Below are 16,819 nucleotides of genomic sequence, written 5' to 3' on the forward strand. Positions count from 1 at the left end.
CAAAGGTGCATTCAGGTGAGAGTGGCACAATGTATGGGTCACAGCTATGGTCACTTGTGGATGGGGGGATAACTTGAATGAATGTTTAATTCTACTTTAAGGTTTATACATTGTAGGTTTTTAATTGTATTGTCAAAGGCTTTCATGGCCGGAATCACTGGGTTGTTGTAGGTTTTTTCGGGCTGTATGGCCATGGTCTAGAGGACCTCTAGACCATGGCCATACAGCCCGAAAATACCTACAACAACCCAGGTTTTAAATTGTTTTTAGTGTTGTAAGCTGCTTTGAGTTCTCCTTTTTCAGAAAGACAACTGGAAGGTGATAATAGTCATAATCTAGTTGGCATTTTGGGCTCAGTCCACTTGGTGGACCTGCTCTCTATGGATGCCAGCCACCTCTTGGAGAGGAGCATGGAAGAAGTGTGCCAAGGAGGATGAGGGTGGGCTGGGGTCAGGGGTCTCCCATGAAGGTGCTGACCAGGGCTGGTCTCACTTAGCTCCCAGGGCCAGACGGGCCTTTAGGAATTCCCCATCCCTTCTTCTCTTTGCAGTGCAGTTGCCAGCCCCTTCTTCTTCCAGCTGCCTGCCTTGCAGTGGGTCTGCCTCTACTTAGCCTGCCTGGGCCGCCATCTGACACTCTTGAATGCGGAGAGGGAGGGAGGGAGGGGGGCAGAGAGGAAGGGACCAGGAGGAGGGGCCTCATCCAGTCCGGCACCAGGACAGCACCGTCTCTCTCTCCCTCCGTCCGTCCATCCGCAGGTCCCTGCCGCTTGCCTTGCGCTTCCCCTCTGGACAGCATTAGGAGCCCAGAAGCAAGGCCTGCCTGACACCATGAGGGGACTTGGGCTCTTCTGCTGCTGCTGCGTGGCCCCACTCTTCCTCCTCATCCTTGCTTCCGCAGGTAGGACCCCAAACGCAGATACCACTTTCTCCCCAGGACCCTGATCTTTGGTGCCCACTCTCTACCTCGGTGGCTTCGCTGTAGCTGGACCACCCAATGCACCCTGGGTCCCTGGCCACCGTTACAGCTGGTGTGAAAGGGTCCAAGGCTGCCAGAGGAAGGGATGTAGCCCCCCACCCACACCAAAGTGTCATTGATGCCAGCCATGGGACGTTGAGAGGGAAGGGGCAGAGTCCAGGCATCCCTTGAACACAGCTCTGTGCAGGTGAGGCACCTGAGGCCATGTGAGTGGTGGGCCCCATGCCCGCTTCCTCCGCCCTGACCCCTGGCCAGGATCCCCTCTCTTCAATGCCTTCCTTTGAGAAAAAAGGAGCCTCTGTCCCTGGCCTCCCTCCCTCCCCTTGGCTGCCCTTGAGTTAATTCGGTCCCTCCACTGCTCCGCTCCCAGCTGCTGCCTCTGGTGACTAAGTATGGAAACTGGCCTGTAACTGGACCCCCAGCCAGCTCCCCTCCCTCCCCGCTGCCCAGGCACTTGCCATCAAGCTCAGCTGCTACCTCCTGGCCCCCTCCCCTTGTGCGGCCTCCGGGTTTCCTCCTTTTAAGGCCATCCTTTATCATGGCCAGAACAAAAGCAGGGTAGCAAGAGTCAACACAGTGGCCCTTCCAGTGACCAACGTTGGGGCCAGTCTTGGTGCCCCTGGCACACTGCATTTGCCCCACGACATCCAGCGCCCCTTCAGACACCACTCTGCTTTCCCCAAAGCAAAGGGCCCAAGCCAGGCTCATGAGAAGATGGAGCCACTTTCAAAAGGCATAGCCCTTCCAGGTTTTGGCCTGGTGCCCAGTGCCCAAGGCCAGAGTTAAAGGACAGTGGCAGAAATTCCCTCCTCTTCTCGGTAGCCCTCCTCCCAAGTCCACAGGCGAGGAAGCCCTGGGCCTTGCCAAGGCAGCAGTGGAGGCAGACACTGACAGACCTCACTTTCCGCTGATTGTTTCTTTCTGTGTGTCCTTCATGGCACCTTCCTCCCCTTGATCCCCACCAGCAAAGCCCCTTGGTGTGCCCCCCTCCCCCAAAACAGTTTGGGGGTTTTTGCCTCACACTGAGGTATTGCATTTTGGTAGCACAGACTCTCAGCCAGGAGGGCTCTATTATTTCTCCCCACTGCTCCAGGGCAGTGGTTCCCAATCTTTTTTTTTACCAGGGACCACTCCAGCATTAGTATCAAAAGGGTTATACATCCGTTTTTGGTCAAGTTTAGATTTGGTTTGGTTATTTGGGGTGCTGATTCGGAACATTGCATTGGATAAACCACATCCGCTCTAGTTTCTGATCCAGTTGTTGCCATCTGCTCACCCACAGAAAGTCATATTTAATAATCTAGAACGAATGTGGTAATAGTAATCTTTTGTGGGTAGTCAGCCTCTCCCCTCCCAACACCACCATTTCCTCAGCACTATAAGAGGGTTTCAGAAGACCAGTCGCTCTTGTTGCCGCATGGTTTCGAAGCAACAATGTAGTAATGGTGAACATGCAGACTGGACCGTATTTTTGTTCTTGGGAACCACTGGTGGTCCATGAAGCACAGGTTGGGAACCACTACTCCAGGGGATTGTGGCTCTTCCCTTTGGGAAAGTGAAGGCAAGTGCTGCCAAGGTGGGCCCCACCTTGGATGGAAATGGGGTGAGGAATGGGGTCCCTTGGGACTGGCCAGAGAGCAGCTCTGGAGGGGAAAGTATGCAGGAAAGGTAGAGGAAGGGCTCAGGTGGAGGGTGGCCTGGTGCTTCTGGGTCTCTGCTGAGAAGGGTTTTGTGTACCCCCATTTGCTCTGATCTGTTCTCCTCTGGTTGGCTTTGGGAGTCTCCTCTGATTTAAGAGATGCAAAAAATGCCAAGAAAGCTTCTAGGGGAGGCAGTTTCTTTGATCCTGAAAAGGAGGACCTGGGAGTTAGGGGGAAAGGGGAACCCATGGACTGTGGTTCTGAACGTTGTCCCTCCTGGTCGCAGGCCACTCGCTCTTGCAGCCGCAGCTCCTCAGAGGAAGTCTAGGTGGGAAGTTCTTGGGAGGCCTCAGATGCCCAGGAAGGACACCCACCCCTGTATTTGAGCACCCAGCAGGGCCTCCCCCAGCTATGGAGCCCCTCCTCAAAGGGAGGGACGAGCCAGAGCAGCAGCACAGAGCTGGACTATTTTCGGCCTGGAGCCAGAAAGTTTCCCTTGTCAGCCGGTCCAGCCATGGAGGCTCTGCGAGGGCCTCCCTTCCTGGCCTCCCCTCTATAAGGTTTGCCCCCTGAGATACACTGGGTGGCTAGAGGCAGGGGCCCAGCCCTTGGCAGAGAAAATGAGAAGAGTTATCTCAATAAGACAGGTTGGAAGGTTAAGTTCCAACATATAAAGGCACGTATTAAAGGAGCCCCCGGTTGCACAGTGGGTTAAACCGTTGAGCTGCTGAACTTGCTAACCAAAATACCAGCAGTTCAAATCCGAGGAGTGGGGTGAGCTTCCTGCTGTCAGCCCCAGCTTATGCCAACCTAGCAGTTTGAAAACATTCAAATGTGAGTAGATCAATAGGTACTGCATTGGCAAGAAGGTAACAGTGCTCCATGCAGTCATGCCAACCACATGACCTCTTTGGCTTAAAAATTGAGATGAGCACCACTCCCTACAGTTGGTCACAACTAGACTTAATGTCAGGGGAAAACCTTTGCCTTTATTAAAGGTTGAAGGTTTTACCTGAAGGCATTGTAATGAACGTGGAGACAATAATCAAGATCACAGAATCATACTACTTCAGCCAGAGAAATCAGCCATAGCAGAGCACCTGATGAACCAACCTGGACACAGCATTTTATTTGAGAAAAATGCTGGACCACTCTCACAACCACCATGTCAGACTACACAGAGAAGCCACTGAAATACACAAACATGTGGACAATTTCAACAGAAAGGAGGAAACCATGAAAATGAACAAGATCTGGCTACCAGTATTAAACAATTCTAAAATTGCAACAGCAAAAACAGCAGAGAGGAAACAGGCAGGGACATCTAATTACCTTTCAAGAAGAGTTTGCTCCAGGCACAGTCAGGCCATTGTATGCTAATCAAGGTGGTCAGTTGAAATATTCACACCTAGCCCAACTGACAAAAGTCCTTTGTCTCACCCTGGTCATTCCACAAATATATAAACCCTTTTCCCAGTTCCAACAGACCTTACCTCTGAGGATGCTTGCCATAGATGCAGGCGAAACGTCAGGAGAAATGCCTCTAGAACATGGCCATATAGCCCGAAAAAACCCACAAGAACTTAGGAACCCCCCACATCTTCCACAAGCTCCCCCCCCCCTCCTTGGAGTTCCAGAGAGCACCACAAGGGGGCATTTTGGTCTTTTTGCACATGGGAGTTCACCTGTGTCTTCACATTTCATGTGCCACTTGTGAATGAATGCTGTTGGGATGGCCAGAGAATGAAATAACCTGCTCCAAAAGGAAGTCTGCTTCTCTCCCTATAAGCATCCTTATAGTGGGTGCTTTGGTGGGGTGAGGCCAGTGGGTGCCCTGGGAATGGGCATTTTCCTTGCCTCCCAGTGCCCCCCCCCTCCACCGGCCCAGTTGCTGCGGGAGGTATTTTTAGCCCAAGGGGGAGGCGGAGGCAGCGGGTGCTAAGCCCGTAACCTTCAGCCTATTTTGCTGCCCAGCGCTCACCCGCTTGCCATCTGCAGGTCAGCACAATTCGGAGCCCGATTTAGTTAGAGGAAGGGCCCTTGATTGAGAGCAAGGAGGGACCAAGGGATCCTGATAGGAGGCCTTGGTGGACAGCACCGGAAAGGATTTCCATTGCTGGTGGAGTGGAGAAAGGGGTGTCCATCCCTTCCTCTGAAGCCAAGAGAGTGGGATCTCCTCAGGATGGGCTTCTATAACGGAATGAGACTGAAATCCTAGTCCCTGTAGTTCTAGCCCAATGTCATCCTGCCTCCCTCTTCCTTCATTCAGCGGCCAGGACCAGGTGGGCCATGCGTGCCCCTCCCTCCCCCACCCTGGCCCAGGACTCTTTCACCTGGATAGCCATGCTTCCAGTCCAGATAGCCCTGCTTGTAAAGGGAAAGCTATGACCAACTGGCATTTGGGGGAGGGTCTGGCCTTTGTGTAGGCAACCATGGGTGGAGGGGCAGGATTATGTCTCTGAGCTGCAGCTGTTCCCCTGTCTCTTGTGGGGCAGCTTTGTCTCCAAGGCCTCATTTGGCTGTCATCTGTTGGCAGGCGAGGGGAAGGGTGGTTGACAGAGGGGGACCTCAAGGGGGAGGGCAATGGCCCCTTCCCTCTTGGCCTGCTGACCAAACCCTGTCACTAGCCGCTCTGGAATGTGGCTGAGGATCAGGGCCAATTTGATGAGGGGGGAGCACAGACCCCCCCCCCCACACACACACACACACCAAAACCATTGCTGGATCTGGTTGAAAGCTCCCCTTCTTTAGACAGAGCTCCTGTTTTCCAGGAAAGGTGACCAATGGCAAGGAAAAAGGGCTACCATTGGCCACATTCCTCTGCCAGAGTGCCCTCCATTTTCAGGCAGGGGTCAGTTCACCCAGGACCCCTTTTAAAGGAGCTGCAAGGAGAAGGGGCAGACGGGTTGGGGAGACCTGATCAACTTAGAAGCCAAAGATTGCTGTCTAGTGAAACCAAAAGGTTTCCTTTGCATTGGAGACTGATTTTTAATTTTTTTGGCATGTGCTTGGCAGTTTGAGGCAGGAGAGAGATGTGAAAATGGCAATGGATGTCCCTCTGTGGCAGGATTCTCATCGATATGGAAGGAAAGAAGGGGTCTAATGTACACAAAGGTTTCCTTTGTTTGCTTCTGCACTCAATAAGACACTGTTATTTGGCATCATTTGGTCCCATTGCTTTCCTTTTAGCCAGTCCTGGGGAACCAGATCAATGGCCAGGAGGAGTTGTTTAGAGGCCAAGTTCAGCCACTGACAGGGATGGAGGTTAATGGACTAGGGAGGGGATGTCCCTGCATGAGGTGCTACTCTTTCCCGCTCCCCACTCTCCTGCCCTGATTGCCCCTTTCTTTGTGCTCTTGCTGCCCAGAGAGTCCAGGGCCAGGAAGGAGGCCTTTGCTCCCAAGAGAGACCCCTTGCACCCAGCCCACTTGGGCCCAGGAGCATTGACAGTGGCAGGAGAGAAAGGCCTGGCTCCGTGGTTGGGGTCTTTTGCCCGGGGCTCAGGCGGGGTCTCGAGCCTCAACGTCGCCTCCATAGCAGAAGAGCCTGGCTCTGCTTCCCCACAGGCACAGAGAGGCTGTGTTTTGAGGAGCAGCCAAACTGACTGATCGTGTTCTGACCATTTAGAACGGCAAGTCTCTGCCCTGGATGCCGGCACAGAAGATGCAGCGGCCCACTTTCCCGAGGCGAGCGCCTGGTTACCTGGAGACCCAAGCCTGGCACGGGAGGAGGCAGAACTGCTAGACTCTGGAGATGCTGCCGGCGGTGGGGGTGGAATGGCCGCCGCTGCCCCCATGCCCCCCGGAGCAGGGGCCCCTCTCCACCCAGAAAGCCCGGAAGAGGAGGAGGGCAAAAGATCCCCCCAGGCCCAGGGTGACACCGAGGCCCCTGCCAGCGGCTTGGAAGGCGAAGGCACCCCTGCAAGAGCTAGGCATGGGGAAGAGGAGGAGGCTCACGGCCTGCCCCCAGAAGAGGTGGCCTCAGATGAAGGGGAGGCCCAGGAGAAGCAGGGACCGTCAGCAACCGACGGACAAGGGGCCGTGCCAGGCCAAAGCAGAGAGGTGTCCCAGGCTTCAGAGGATGACCTCTCGGGAGCTGCAGAGGAGAGGAAGCCTCTGAGTTACCCCAGGCCCACAGAAGAGGACTCCCAGGAGACAGAGGGCCAGGAGGGACACAAGGAAGACAGTGAGGGCAAGGAGGGGGACCCTGGCTCTCCAGATGAGGAGGAGGAGGAGGAGGAGGAGGAGGAAACCAAGGGGGCAAATGTGCCAGACGCCAGCCCTGAGGATGAAGAGGGCTCTAAAGAAGAAGAGGGCTCTAAAGAAGAAAATGAGGTGTCATCTGAGGAAGAAGATGAAGACGAAGAGGGTGGAGAGGAAGGGGTGGCAGACGCAGCCGAGGATGTCTCTGTAGAGGAAGCAGACACTTCCCAGGCAGAGGAAGGAGAAGACGAGGAGGAAGAGGAGGAGGCGGAGGGTGATGTTGCCCCTGAAGCTGAAGAGGAAAGGTCCCCTGAGGAGGATGCTAATGAGAAAGAAGAGCAGTCAGTTCTAACGGAAGGCGCAGGAGAACAAGAGGTGGAGGAGGCCACCAACAGATCTGCCCCACCACTCTCTGACTCCCGGGACCAAGAGGGGACGCCCAGTGGGGCAGCAGGAGCATCTGGGTCTTCCAGCAATGGGGCTACAGATGAGGAGGTGCCCTCTGGACATCATGCCCAGACTTCTCCAGCTGCGGACGGTGGCCCTACAGACCACAGTGACCCCCCGGCACCAAGAGGTCCTGGCTCTTCTTTGTACCCTGACACACAAAAACCTCTGGTTCCACCCCCCACCACCACATGTCTCCCTTGTCATAAACCTTGTGGGACCCATCCAAAGGGGTGGGGAGGGAGGGAAGCTTCTGCCCAAAGCCACCCCCCCCCCCACCCTGGCCAAGAATGGAGGTCGATGAGATTTAGAGGCATTGCATCCCTTGAGTAGTGGTGTCACTGAGAAGCGAGGACAATGTGTCTCATGCTGTTCTGGTCAAGGTTTCTCTCAGAGGCACAATCTGCACAGCCTTTGCCCACTGCAGCCCTTTGAGTTTTGCTGGCCGGAGTTGGTCACTTCCTTTCTTGAGGAAAAGTGTGCCAAGTCTCAATCCCCAAAAGTTGCCAGAGGTTTCAAGAATCATAAAAAGGTGCTAAGATCAATTGCAGTGTAGCTTCTGCTAAATGGGTCTGGTAAACAAATAATGTAGGAAAGAACGCAAAAGCCAAGATCATGGTGTAAATTAGTGATACAAACCCTCTCCACATGACCTAAAACTATTGTGACTTTTTAAGTCTCTCTCTCTCTCTCTCTCTGCCTGCTACAGGGAAGAAATGTTTGAGCTTTTCCCATTGAGTTCCTGAAAAATGAGCCCTTGGTGTCCTCCAGAGGCCACTAGTATCTGGCAGGACTGGCAGGGGTGGGAGGGAGAGGGTTGCCCATAATGCCAATGATGGCATAGCCCAGATTTCATGCCAGTGATTACAGGGTCACCTGCCACGAGATGTGTGTGTGTGTGTGCGTGCGCACATGAAAGTGGAGGAAGCGAGGCTGGAGTGGCCTTTGCTCACACTCCTCTAGCCAATGAATGCGCAGCTGGGGATGCCAGGCTGTAACGGGAGCCCTGTGGCTGGTGGTTATTTTGGGGCACGGGGAAAGGCCTCTCTGTGGGCCTCAGCTGCCCGCTCCCCCTCCCTTCCAAGGGCTATTGTCTGGACTCCTCTCCTCAGGCCATGGATGGCAGCACCCAATGCTCTTTGCCAGACTCAGGACATTAAAGAGTTTCCCCACATTTCTTGGGGCAGGGCAGCGGAGGAGAGGGGAGAAAGGGGATTTGGAGTAGGAAACTGTTGCCCCAAAGCAGGCATCATGGCCCACTTTGAGAGCCCTACTTTGAAGACATCAAAACTATTGATGAAAATGTGTATTTGGTTTTTAGGCGACTGGCACAGGATTGGGTGCACCTACTTTTGGGATGGCCCCTTGGCAGGCACATGGCTGCGCTGGGCAGCACAGAAATCCTTGTGGGGCAAGGCATGTTAGTGCTGGGTGAGCCATGCCACCAACATGGTGTGGGAGCCAGGGCCCCACACTGCTCCCTGCAGCGATGGCCACAGGCAGATGGATATGGAGGTCCATACAGGCTTCTGGATGTGCTGAATGGTGGTCTTTTACTCTCTCTCTACAGAGGAGGCGGAGGAGGCCGTGGCAGAGTCAGCTAAGCGGGACCGTTCTCACATTGAGAGCACCCTGAAGCTCAAGGAGGAGAAGCCCGCGGACGACTACTCAGGTAACAGTACGAGAGATCCCTGGCTGTGGGGTGAATTTGGGATGAAGGCAGCAGCACCACCAAACTCTATGAATCCACTTTGGAGGCTGTGCCCCTGTGGAGTCCGGGGATTTAGAGACTGGCCAGGTACTACAGCTCCCTGACTGAGAACTCCTAACGTCCCTCTCCAAAACCACCATTTGCCATCAGCTGCAAGAACCCAAAGTGCACCATGCCCCAAAGAGCAGTTGCTGAACACCAGGTGGATGGCCACTTGCACAGTGTGACCTGGCAAGCATCTGGGGATCCTCTGGCTCTAAATGGAGCTCTAGCCTCAGCGAGACTGGCCTCTTCCCAGGGCCCCAGACGCAGAGATACGGCAGGCCCTTTCCCATCCCTATGCACCACTTCATCACATGCATTAAATTCTACTGAGCCACCCACTTAACAAATGGCAACCTACTGTGTTCATCACATGACGTAGGCTTCAAATGTAGGGTAGAGAGATCTTGGCGTTTTTCAAGTTTTTTAAGGGTTGTCTTTTTAGACGCTTTATAAGCTGGTTGGCAAGTGACCATTTTTGTGAATTATCTGAATAGAGATGGGCAAAAAGGCCAATTCTGTCAAGTGATGAATTCCCCATTCTCTGCTTTGGGAGGAGCCAAAATGCCCTTTTGAGAAAAAAGTTCTGCCATTATCTTTTGCTCACCTTTTGCTTGGGGGTGGGGGGAGAGGATGGCTGGCCTGGCAGCAGAAGGAAGGGGAGCCATTGGCTTCATCTCCTCGAGAGAGAAATCTCCTCATTTATTTCCTTTCTTTTCTTCTTCCCCTTTCCTCCTCTTTTCTCTCTTCTTCTCTCCCTTTCCCTTTCACTCTGTTCTTTCTCATTTTCTTCCCTCCTTCTCTCCATCCCATATTTTCCACCTTATTTCTCCTTTCCCTCCTTTCTTTCCACCTTTCTTCCCTTTTTCCATTCCCTTCTTTTACCTTCTTTCTCTCTTCCTTCCCTTTCTCACTTCCATTCTTTCTTTATCTGTTTTCCTCTTCTTTCCGTTTCCATACCATTCTTTCCCCCTTCCATCTTTTCCTCCCCTTTCCCTCCCATCTTTCTCCTTTCCTTTTTCTTCTTTTCCTCTTCCAACCCTTCTGTCATCCTTGCTTCCCTTCTTTCATTTCCCCTTCCCTTCTTTATTTCGATGCCTTCCCTTCTTCCTTCTATTCCTTCTTTCCCTCCTCTATCCTTTCTTTCATCTTTGTATCCCTCCTCACATCCTTCTACCTAGTCGAATCCCACAAAAGTGACATTCCAGGCATTCTCTTGTGCTTTCTTTTTTAAATGTACATATTGCTTCATTTGAGCCTTTCCATTGCCATTGTGTTGCATCTGTGAGCTATGGTGGGTTTTTTTGTATCAGGAGCGACTTCAGAAATTGCAAGTCACTTCTGGTGTGAGAGAATTGACTGCAAGGACAATACTTAGGAGATGCCCAGATGTTTTACCATCCTGTGGGAGGCTTCTCTCATGTCCTTGCATGAGAAGCTGGAACTGACAGACGGGTTGCTATATAGAGAAAGAGCTGAGCTTTGAAAGAAGCTTCAGGAGCTGAATTCAGAACAGGGATGGAGCCAGTGTAGGTCTAAGGAGGGAAGGAATGGGGGGGGGGGTTGAATGGAGGTTTCTCAGGGGCCGCAGAGGGGTCCCACCTCACTGAGAACAGCGTTCCTCAGAACACCTTCCCATAGACTGGAAGTGATTGGGCGTGGGTTGCTTTTCTAGGCAGACCCCTCTTTCCCAAGAAGGGCACGCTGAATTTTAATTAAACTTTTGAAAGAATTTCAGAGCTTTACGCTGTGTAGTGCATCAGTACTGAATCTCTCTTGTTCCGACCTGCGTGCAAGGGAGAGAGTCCTATCCGGCTTTTGACCAGTCCCTCCTGCTCTGCTTCCCCATTGCAGCCACCCTGCAGCGGCTCCGGAAGATCTACCACACATCCATCAAGCCCCTGGAGCAATCTTACAAGTACAACGAACTGCGGCAGCATGAGATCACGGGTAAGGCAGGCAGGGGCACCGAGCAACCCTCCCCCCCATTGCCTAACTTCCCATTCGGTCTTGCAGAGAGGTGCAGTGCAACAGGGATGGGGTCAAACCTTGGAGAAAGCAGAGGGAGGAACATGCAACTGGTCCTGCAATGAAATGCTGGGCCCAATGGCCCCATTTGCTGTTGCTCTTGCTTTACAGGTTTCTCTTCCCCAAATATTTCTAATGGTTCTTCTGTAAACTTTGGGGTTTGCCTTCCTTTTGTATATGGGTGGTAGCATTTTGTAGACAAAGGCACAAGAGAAAAGGGGTGTGTGTGTGGGGGGGGGGGTCTCCTCAGTGCTGGTTGGACTAGGTCTTCCACGTTGTTCGTGTTTACTTTTGTTATACCTGCCAGGATAGCAATGGTACAATTTCTTATGGAGGGGAGGCAGGAGGCACATATTGTGGCCATATTTGAGGCGTTTCAAAGGGGCCTGGCAACCTTAGCAGCCTTTCTTTGGCCACAGCATTGGTTACTTCTCCCCCAAATGAGCTATCGGCAGTCAAACCAGTGGAGTTCACAGACAACATTTCCACTTTTCCCAGTGTTTGTTCTGGGGTGGGACCATCTTGCAGAAGGTTTTAGCTCTAGTCTTCCCAACAAAATTGGGATGGGATTTGCATGGTAATCCCTGTGGAAAGTATGCCTGCCTCCGGTGCATGAGTCCTTTGTGGTGGTGGATGGATCGTTTATGATTCCCAGTCTCTGGGGATGAATTGGAATCTGCATCCATTGGTTCTGCCTCTTTACTTGTAGAGGGCAGAATACCACTTCCTTCTTGTCTGACCCCTAACCAAGCGCCTTTTCCCCAAATGCCCTTTCCTACTCACGATGCTTTTTCTCTCCCTCTGGCCCCTCCTCCTCTCCTGCCTAACAGCTTACCCTGGACGCACCTTGGGCTCCTCAGCCACAGGTGGGTATGGCTACCTGACACTTGCATGCCTATGACCCTCTGCCCAGGTAGCCGGTTGCCTTGGATTGGGGTCCTGGGAGGAGGCTTCCCCATCACATGAGCCTCTCCAGACAGCCCTTGAGATGATTTTCTAAAGGGGTTGGGCTTACTGGGGTTTCCCCATTGGGTCCCCTGGGCACCGCTGGGACTCCAGCTCCAACAGTATCACTGCTGCCTTCAGAAATAACAGTTTCCTTCCTTGAGTGTTTGACAGAGTGCGGCATTACACATTCACCCTTTCACGGTGTGCAAGGAGACTGACTGAAGATCCCAGAATGCTGCTGCTCAACCTTTTAGTAACACTCTTTGACGACAGTATCCCCCCTATGTGCAAGGCCCTTCTTGATTCTTCTCCGACAGGATGCATTTCTTGTTCCCATCTCCAACTTTTGAATCGTGAAGCCTTCCTCCTGGTTTGTGTTGACTCTTTGAGGGAAGAAGGCATCAGCTGGCCAGACCAGCTCAGAGGCGCCTCTGTGATCCTGGGGGACATTCAGGGACTGACTGAAGATGTTTCAGGGAAATCCATGACACAGATGCTTCCATTGTGCCATGGCCTTGTTGCTTTTTGTTTCTGCTCGCAGATGGAGAGATTACTTCCAAGCCGATGGTGCTGTTCCTGGGACCATGGAGTGTTGGCAAATCCACCATGATCAACTACCTCCTGGGCCTGGATGATACTCCCTATCAGCTGTATACAGGTAGCAGGGAGGGGGAGTCTTCCTGTGCGTTTCTCCCTGGTCCTGGCCAGGATGTCTGGCCTTGCTGCCCATTTTGTGAAGGTGGGACCCCCAGGAGAGAAGCTGTCCAGACCTCCAAAGCTGGAGCCAAAGTGAGGTGCAGCAAAGTGAATTGCGGCCACCAAACCCTTTTCCCAGATAAAGAGTAATGGAGAAGAGCAGAACATTCTTCACTGGCCCTGGTACTAGATGTGCAGGAAATTGATGCATGAATAGAAAGGATGCTTGTATTTGGAGGTCCATCTGAAGGTAGAGAGAAGGGGCTCAGAAAGCCCCTTTCTCACTCCCTAAGGAAGCCCAGCAGACTCCTCACTGGGTCCGCCTCCTCCTGCCAGTGGGTGCCTGGTTGCCAGAGCCACAGTAATCACCCAAAACGAAGCTCTCCCAGCTTCCCTGAGTGAAGCCAATTAATACTGGGAAGAATGACCTTTCCTTCTTCCCCTCCTCTGCCTCCTGGGCATCTTCTCCCTTTGATACTCATCCTGAGCCCAGCAGGGAACTTCTGCGTTGAAGTTTCTATGGAAAGGCAGGCCTCTCTCTGAGATGATTCTGCCAAGCCCAACACATAAGAGCAAAAGTCCTAGTAAATATTGTGATAGTCAATCTCTTCTTTTTCCCTCTCATATCTCTCTTCTTGCCTCTTTCCTGGAAAGGGGCGGAGCCCACCACCTCAGAGTTCACCGTCATCATGCATGGTCCCAAGCTCAAGACCATTGAAGGAATTGTGATGGCGGCAGACAGCGCCCGCTCCTTCTCGCCTCTTGAAAAGTTTGGCCAGAACTTTCTGGAGAAGCTGATTGGGATTGAGGTCCCTCATAAGCTTTTGGAGAGGGTTACCTTTGTGGATACCCCAGGCATCATCGAGAACCGGAAGCAGCAGGAAAGAGGTAATGCTATGCCCCTCTTTTTCAAAGAGGACTCTTTGTTAGCCATTGGGCTCAGGGGAAGGAGCAGGAACAATATCTCTTCTAACTATTCTCCAGTTATGAAACGTCCTATTTGGTGCCTTCCTTGGCACCTTTCACCTTTTTAAAAGGATATTTAACTAACACGGAAGAAATGCTTCTCATTTCAGGATAAGTGAACAAGAACTACTTATATTTTATACTCGGCCCAGGTTGTAAACAATTCTTAGCCAGATTATGGCCATAGGGATCCAGAAGTATGAGTCTCCAGTGATGTGATGCTAAGGCTGGGTGGGCAAGCCATGATCATGTTCCAGATGCCAGGAGTCTCTTGGCCTCTTGTAAGCCTAACCTTCTCTATCTTTCTCTTGTTCTCTCACTCATATAGGCTACCCGTTCAATGATGTCTGCCAATGGTTCATCGACAGAGCTGACCTCATCTTTGTGGTCTTTGACCCCACCAAGCTAGATGTGGGCCTTGAGCTGGAGATGCTCTTCCGCCAGCTGAAGGGACGGGAATCTCAGATCCGGATCATCCTGAACAAGGCGGACAGCCTGGCCACACAGGAGCTCATGCGTGTTTACGGAGCCCTGTTCTGGAGTCTGGCCCCGCTGATCAATGTCACAGAGCCTCCCCGGGTCTATGTCAGCTCCTTCTGGCCCCTGGACTACCACCCTGACACCCACAGAGAGCTTTTCCTGAAAGAAGAGATCTCCCTCCTGGAGGATTTGAACCAAGTGATTGAGAACAGGCTGGAGAACAAGATCGCCTTCATCCGCCAGCATGCCATCCGGGTTCGCATCCATGCGCTCCTCGTCGACCGCTACTTGCAAACATATAGGGATAAAATGACCTTCTTCAGTGATGGGGAGCTGGTGTTCAAGGACATTGTGGAGGATCCAGACAAGTTCTACATCTTCAAGTCCATCCTGGCGAAGACCAATGTCAGCAAGTTTGACCTCCCCAACCGTGAGGCATACAAGGACTTCTTTGGGATCAATCCCATCAACACTTTCAAGCTCCTGGCCCAGCAGTGCTCCTACATGGGAGGGTGTTTCCTGGAGAAGATTGAGAAGGCCATCACCCATGAGCTGCCAGACCTCCTGGGTAGCATTGGCCTGGGGAAGAAGCCCAGTGTCCTCTCCTGTGACACAACAGGCTGTGGCGAAGCCCCCAAGAACCGCTACAAGAAACATTAACAGGCTGCCCAGTGTCAACCACTCCCCCATTCTTGTTGGTGAATGAGCTTATGTCTTATCTGTCCAAGAAGCCAAGGTCTGCAAACCCTTCAACTGCCACATGACATGTGGCAAGAGCTAATGTACCATGAGGACTTGGAGTCCCTGACATCATCGGCAGGGAAGCTAGGTGGGCCCAGAGGAGAGAATAAAACACTGTGAATACCTGACTGTTCTTATCTAATCTTTATCATTTTGAGGAGGAGGAGGAGACCATGAACTAAGCAGTAGATAAAAGAGAGGTATGTGTCTTAGAGCCAGCTGCCCTTGAGAGCAGCCCTAAGCTCCCATGCAGGAGGGAGTGTGGAGAAAGGGCTACAGAGGCCAGCTCTTCCCATCTGGAGAGGTATGAGCAAACACTGCCTCCATCAGTAAACATATACAATGTTCTTACAGAATCTTTCACATGGGATTGAGGACCACAGAATTCATCACATTTCTCTCCACCCTTTTCCTTTTGGGCCTCACAGCTTCCCAGCACCTGCTCTTCATGGGCAGCGAGTCCCCATCTGAGCTTTCCTATCTGAGTTCTGCCTTTTCCATAAGCTGAATTCAAGGCATTCCCTCCCTCCCTGGCTAAAAAATAAAGAGAGAGATATCCCCCAGCATGGATGGGCTCCTAGGTGGCTATCCCAGAGGGTGGCTTCTGAAGCTTGGCCCTTTGAGAGTCCTGTCTGAAGTAGAGGCTGTTTTTGTGTGGAGTGTGCTGGTATGACCATTTCCATTGCTAGTGCTTGATGTGTTTGGTGGCATTCTGTCCTGTGCTTGCTGGTACCTGAGCCCCAGCATTGCCTCCTGCCTCTTAGCATCTCCTGCTGATATTGTTGCTGCTGCTGCTTTTCTTCCACCTGCTCACTGTGGCTTAAAATATGGGTTGTCTCTACCCACAACATGTCTGTTATTGCTTCACAGTTGAAATGTCTCCCCATATCCCAGCATCTTGCTTAGTGTTCATCTTCAATGGCTATTTCTTGCTTTTGGACAGAGGTCCCTCCTTTTGAAGGACAAAGGAGACAGATCCTCTTGCTAAAGAAGTGTTAGCCTTCAAGTGGAGACAAGAGGGGCCTAAAAGGCAGCGAGTGGCAAATAGTAAGCCTTACGCCACAAAGCCTTGCCCCACAAGGGAGTGCTTTATGCCTGAGAAGGTAACCTCCAAGGAGTATGGCATTCAGCTACTCTGGAGGTCTTGATATAGGATGCTTATGCTCCTTCCTTACCCAAATTCAAGAATGCCTAAGTGAAGTGTAGATAAACAAAAGAGAAAGACAGACGTGATGATGGAAAAGGCAAAGAGAAAGTAGGTGCCTTCACTGGTGGCTGGTTTGCTCCCACCACCACCCACAAAAGGTAAAGTTTGGGAGACAGGATCAGGCGAATCCGTGAAAAGCAGCTCAGCACTACATCACAGCTAGAGGAAAGAGGTTGCTATGGAACCCACCAAATCAAACCTCATGATAAAGTTGGATTTAAAAGATTCCTGTCTTGAAGTCTATTCCAGGATACGGAGGAAAAGTGTGAGCTGCTCCCTGCAGGGCACCATGGGATACAGAGTGCCAGGAGGGAGAAAAGTGTTGGAACTGGGCTCTGTTAGGTGGACAGATTTCAGGATGGAAATAAATGGTGGTGAGAAGGATTTGGGCTTGGAGCACTAAGGAATGGGGACAGCTAAGCCGGCAAAGAAGCGTCATGGGAACTGGCACCCAGAAGACTATAGCTATGAGCCAGTGAAAAGAGAAGTATTCGACCGATCCAAAGTCACTGCCTACTCCCCTCCTCTTCCATTCTTCTCTTGTACATTATCTTCCTGCTATTGATCTCCTCTTACCAGCTGCTTCCCACCCTGCAGTGTTTTCTCCAAATTAGACTCTCTGTCCTTGTCAATAGTTCTACATCTTTATCCCCACAACGGATGGAGCAGAAAGAACTGCTGTTACTGCTCACTCCTCAAAGGAACTCTGGGTTGTCATCTGAGGAACAACAGC

The 16,819-nt window shown here is 52.0% G+C and overlaps 1 protein-coding gene across 3 annotated transcripts; it reads left to right on the plus strand.

Moving 5' to 3' along the window:
* Nucleotides 1–670: 670 nt before the first annotated feature.
* Nucleotides 671–14,882, plus strand: LOC137097894 (sarcalumenin). 3 transcript variants are annotated; one of them, XM_067473277.1, is made up of 8 exons: nucleotides 671–900; nucleotides 6,246–7,397; nucleotides 8,838–8,939; nucleotides 10,875–10,970; nucleotides 11,879–11,914; nucleotides 12,538–12,654; nucleotides 13,347–13,580; nucleotides 13,987–14,882. In XM_067473277.1, the coding sequence occupies exons 1-8, from the start codon at nucleotides 831–833 to the stop codon at nucleotides 14,796–14,798; spliced, it is 2,619 nt and encodes an 872-aa protein (XP_067329378.1). In that variant the 5' UTR covers nucleotides 671–830; the 3' UTR covers nucleotides 14,799–14,882. The 3 variants fall into 3 exon arrangements, with proteins under 3 accessions (XP_067329378.1, XP_067329379.1, XP_067329380.1); XM_067473278.1 differs by lacking the exon at nucleotides 11,879–11,914 and having other exon boundaries at nucleotides 672–900; XM_067473279.1 differs by lacking the exons at nucleotides 6,246–7,397; nucleotides 11,879–11,914 and having other exon boundaries at nucleotides 677–900.
* The last annotated feature ends 1,937 nt before the right edge of the window (nucleotides 14,883–16,819 follow it).

This window comes from Anolis sagrei, chromosome X (genome assembly GCF_037176765.1).
Source record: "Anolis sagrei isolate rAnoSag1 chromosome X, rAnoSag1.mat, whole genome shotgun sequence".
Taxonomy (NCBI): Eukaryota; Metazoa; Chordata; class Lepidosauria; order Squamata; family Dactyloidae; genus Anolis; species Anolis sagrei.